Source organism: Silene latifolia, chromosome 9 (assembly GCF_048544455.1).
Source record: "Silene latifolia isolate original U9 population chromosome 9, ASM4854445v1, whole genome shotgun sequence".
NCBI lineage: Eukaryota > Viridiplantae > Streptophyta > Magnoliopsida > Caryophyllales > Caryophyllaceae > Silene > Silene latifolia.
The window spans coordinates 155,506,208-155,510,726 of NC_133534.1; the positions used below are offsets into that span (position 1 = coordinate 155,506,208).

The 4,519-nt window shown below is 37.9% G+C and overlaps 1 protein-coding gene across 1 annotated transcript; it reads left to right on the forward strand.

Annotated features, from left to right (window-relative positions):
- Nucleotides 1–770: 770 nt before the first annotated feature.
- Nucleotides 771–1,616, forward strand: LOC141601798 (uncharacterized). The gene has a single exon (XM_074422102.1). It carries the CDS (start codon nucleotides 771–773, stop codon nucleotides 1,614–1,616), a length of 846 nt encoding a protein of 281 aa, XP_074278203.1.
- The last annotated feature ends 2,903 nt before the right edge of the window (nucleotides 1,617–4,519 follow it).

Sequence of the window (4,519 nt, forward strand, 5' to 3'; positions counted from 1 at the left end):
TATGGCGATTTAGCGATGCATGTGACATAAAATAAAATGCAAGCATAAAAATAAATAAATCCTAGTATGGCCTTTCCTAAAATAGAAAAACTATTTAACTATTACATATTCGGAAACCAACTCCATTGGTCCCTTGAACTTCGGTTGTGGCACGCATCTCGAGGTAACACCGTCTTTATGTATCGCCATTCTTGAAGAAATCCGTCTTTAGGAACTCCGGAATGAATAAAATTACATGATAAATTACATAATTTCCTATTATACATTTGTAACTAAAATAAAATAAATCTATTAAATTACAAAACGGTGATACGAGATCACAATAAAAGTACAACCGAATCGATATTCCCATACATTTCGGGAAATATCAATTAAAATCTAAGGCCATACTAAGTAAAAATTACATAATTCAAAATTACATAAATTAAAATTATGACAATCATAAAGAAAATTCAGCATTACAATATGTATGAACATGTTCAATTTTATGCTAAATCGCCTTTAATTAGCCAATATCGTATATTACTCGGTTTTTACGGATTTGCGTGATTTCAACATTTTATAATCACAAAAATTACATAAATTCATATTTATGCATAAGTTAATTACCCTAACCTCTTAGGACTCAAAATTTAGTCTTCACTAATAATTTGACCATAATTAACTCATATTTATAAAATTGTTCATTAATGGACTAAAAACTACAAAAATAAGCTATAAACTTCAAATAAATCTTCAAGCAATGGCTAGTTTAGCTTAATCTTCAAGCAATGGCTAGATCTAAGAAAAACAACAAAAATCCTCAAAATTCAACAAAATCACATCAAAAAAACACGAAAAATTCACAAACAACAGTAGATATTAGTCTGAATTCTTCATCTAAGAAAGGAAAATCACATTACAGACAGTTACAATTTTCATCGCAGGAACTTGAAGATGACTTAGAGATGATACTTGAGGAGGAAGAAATTTATCATGATGAACCAGTTCCGCAAATTCCAGCAACAACAACTGACCGACCGATGATCCAAATTACTAAGGAGGATGTTGCCGGGGAGATACAGTTCTGGTCATCCTCTGTTTTCTGTTATGTGCTTGGTGCGAATCCTCCGAGTTCAGTACTCACTGGGTTTATCAACCGCGTATGGAAAGCTCAGGGTATTGATAAAATTTCTTTCATGCCTAATGGTATTTTCTTAGTCAGATTTAAGACTAAAGCACAACAACAATTTGTTCTGAATAATGGCCATTTACTTTTCGATAATAAGCCTGTTATTGTTAAGGAATGGACACAGGATACTGAGTTAATCAAGCATGATGTTAAACGAATTCCAATCTGGATGAAATTATATGGATTGGATGTCAAGTATTGGGGTCTAGAATGCCTGAAGAAATTAAGTGGAGTGGTAGGCAGTTTCATTAAGTGTGATGATGCTACCTTTCACAGGAATTTCTTAGGATTTGCTAGAATAATGATTGAGGTGGATGTTGGTCAAGAATTCCCTGATGTTATTACATTTCTTAATGAACATGGAGTGTCTAAGCAACTTAAGGTAGTATATGATTGGCTTCCTTTGAAGTGTACTGCTTGTAAGGGCTTAGGACATCTGGCTTAAAACTGTAGGAAGGGGATGACCAAACCTGTGAGTCGGAAAATCTGGAAACCTAAGGTAGTACCTGTGCAGCAGCAGCAGAAAGTTGTTCCCAAACCAGTACAGAAAGCATCTGTACAGGTTCCTGTGCAGGCTCCTCTACCTAGGACTCCCAATGCCACTGCAGTAGTTATGACTCCAGTTGTAGTGCCTACAATCCCACTGGTGGAGAGCTCCCTCCCTAGGAGATTCTTAACCAGGCTGATGAGGAATGATAGGGGTGAAAAGAGGACGTTTACACCAGGTGTCATAACACCAGGAGGAGTGTCTTTTATGGAATCCTTGTCTCAATCCTTGCAGAAAACAAGATTGGGGATAATTGAGAATAGAGTGTTTGAAAAAGGTGGTCCTAGCAAGCCTACTGTGGACAATGGATAGGTGTTGTGTATGGAATGTTAGAGGAATGAATAACCCTACAAAGCAACAAGAAATAAAGAGAAGTTTACTATTAAATAAAGTGGGGTTATGTGGTTTGTTAGAAACTAAAATAAGAAGTGGTAATGGTAATAAAGTAAGGAATAATTTAGGTGATCATTGGGCTATTTGCACTAATAGTTCTCTTCATAAAGGTGGACGCATTTGGCTTTTATGGGAACCTACTGTCTATGATATTAATATCTTGGATGTTCAGATTCAGAGTATTCACTTTCAGGTGACTGACAAAATTAGAAGGACTAACTTCTGGATGACTGTTGTGTATGGTTTGAACAAAGCTGCTGAGAGGATTCCTCTATGGGATAGTTTAAGGAATTATCACAGTAGGGTTCAGGGTCCATGGATTGTTGCTGGGGATTTTAATTCTGTGATGGCAGCTAATGAAAGAATAGGTGGGGCTTCTATTTCTCATGCTGAGATTAGGCCTATGCTGCAGACTATTCAGGACTGTCAGCTTTCTGATCTTAGTGCGAAGGGGGCTTTCTTCACCTGGAACAACAAGCATGAGCATCAATCCAAAGTCTATAGCAGATTGGATAGGGTGTTCATCAATGATGACTGGATGGACAGCTTTTCTGATAGTTATGTTCACTTTTTACCCGAGGGCATGTTTGATCATTGCCCAGGCCTCATTTACCTTGAAGAAGAAAGGAAAAAGAAAGGGAGTTCGTTTAAGTATTATAATATGTGGTCCTTGGCCCCTAACTATCATGAGATTATTAAGACTGGTTGGCAACAATCAGTGAAGGGCACTCCTATGTTTAGAGTAGTCCAGAAGTTGAGAGGGCTAAAAGCTGGGTTAAAAGTGTTGAATAGAGACCATTTTGCTGACATTGAAAATCTTACCCATGTAGCTGAATTGTCTCTGAACCATTTCCAAAAATTGTTGGTTGATGATCCACTAAATGAGGAGTTATGTAACTCTGAAAGAGATTGTGCAAGGAGTTTAGAGGAATTATTGCAGGCCAGAGATCAGTTTCTGAGACAAAAAGCTAAGGGAGACTGGATGCAGCATGGAGATGATAATACGGCCTATTTTCATGCTAGCATTAAACATAGAAGGGCTAAAAATAGAGTGTATCAGGTTAAGGATGTCAATAATCATTTATGCTCTACCCCTGAAACCATCCAGAGAGCTTTTGAGGAGTATTATGAAACTATGCTGGGCTCCTCTAAATGTGTGAAACCTCTCAACCAGAGGATTGCTAAATTTGGGAATTGTTTGACTCCTGAACATTGTGCGTTACTGACTGCTCCTGTCACTGGGGAGGAAGTTAGGAGTGCTATGTTGAGCATTCCAGGAACAAAAGCCCCAGGCCCTGATGGGTATAGTAGTCAGTTTTTCATGGATAACTGGAATGTTGTGGGAGCTGATGTAATTACTGCTGTTCAGAGTGCATATCAGTCTGGGGAAGTTTTGAAACAGTGTAATGCAACCATCATTACTCTTATCCCAAAGGTTCCTATTCCTGAAAATGTTATGCAATTTAGGCCCATTGCCTGTTGCAACACCATATACAAATGCCTCTCTAAAGTGATATGCACTAGATTGGGGAAGGTACTACCTCATATTATCAACCCCTCTCAAAGTGCTTTTGTAAAAGGAAGGGATATTGTTGGGAATATTTTGATTTGCCAGGATTTGATTCGATTGTATAAGAGAAAGAGTTGCTCTCCTAGAATCTTGATGAAACTGGACCTACAAAAGGCCTATGATTCAGTGGAATGGGCTTTTGTAGAGGATATGTTGAGAGCCACTGGTTTCCCTGATCAGTTTATCAAGCTCCTGGTTCATTGCTTCACCACTCCCTCCTTTACATTGTCTATTAATGGTGAAAGTTTTGGGTATTTTAAAGGCAAAAGAGGACTTAGACAGGGGGATCCCTTATCACCCCTGCTTTTCACTCTTTGCCTAGAATATCTTAGTAGAATTTTGTCAGTGATTCAAAAACATAGCAGCTTCAAATTTCACCCCCTCTGCAATAGAATCAAACTGTCCCACTTATGTTTTGCTGATGATCTTATCCTTTTCTGCAAAGGAGATAGAGCTTCTGTAGGGTTGATGCTCCATGCTTTTAAGATGTTCTCAAAATCTTCTGGTTTGTCCATGAATTGCAGTAAATCAAATTTTTATTACAATGGTATTGATACTCAGTTGGTAAATGATATTGAGAAAGCCACTGGTATGCAAAGAGGAACTGTCCCATTCAAATACTTGGGGGTGACAGTTTCTCAAAAACGTCTGTCTGTAATGGATTGCAATGCACTGGTGGATAAGATAGTTGAAAGGATCAGGAGCTTGGGTTCAAGAAAGCTTTCTTATGCTGGACGTTTGATCTTGATTAAGGCCGTGCTCAGTTCTTTGCACAGTTATTGGGCTAGGATTTTTATCCTCCCCAAAACTGTCATTGGCAAACTAGAGGCTATTTGCA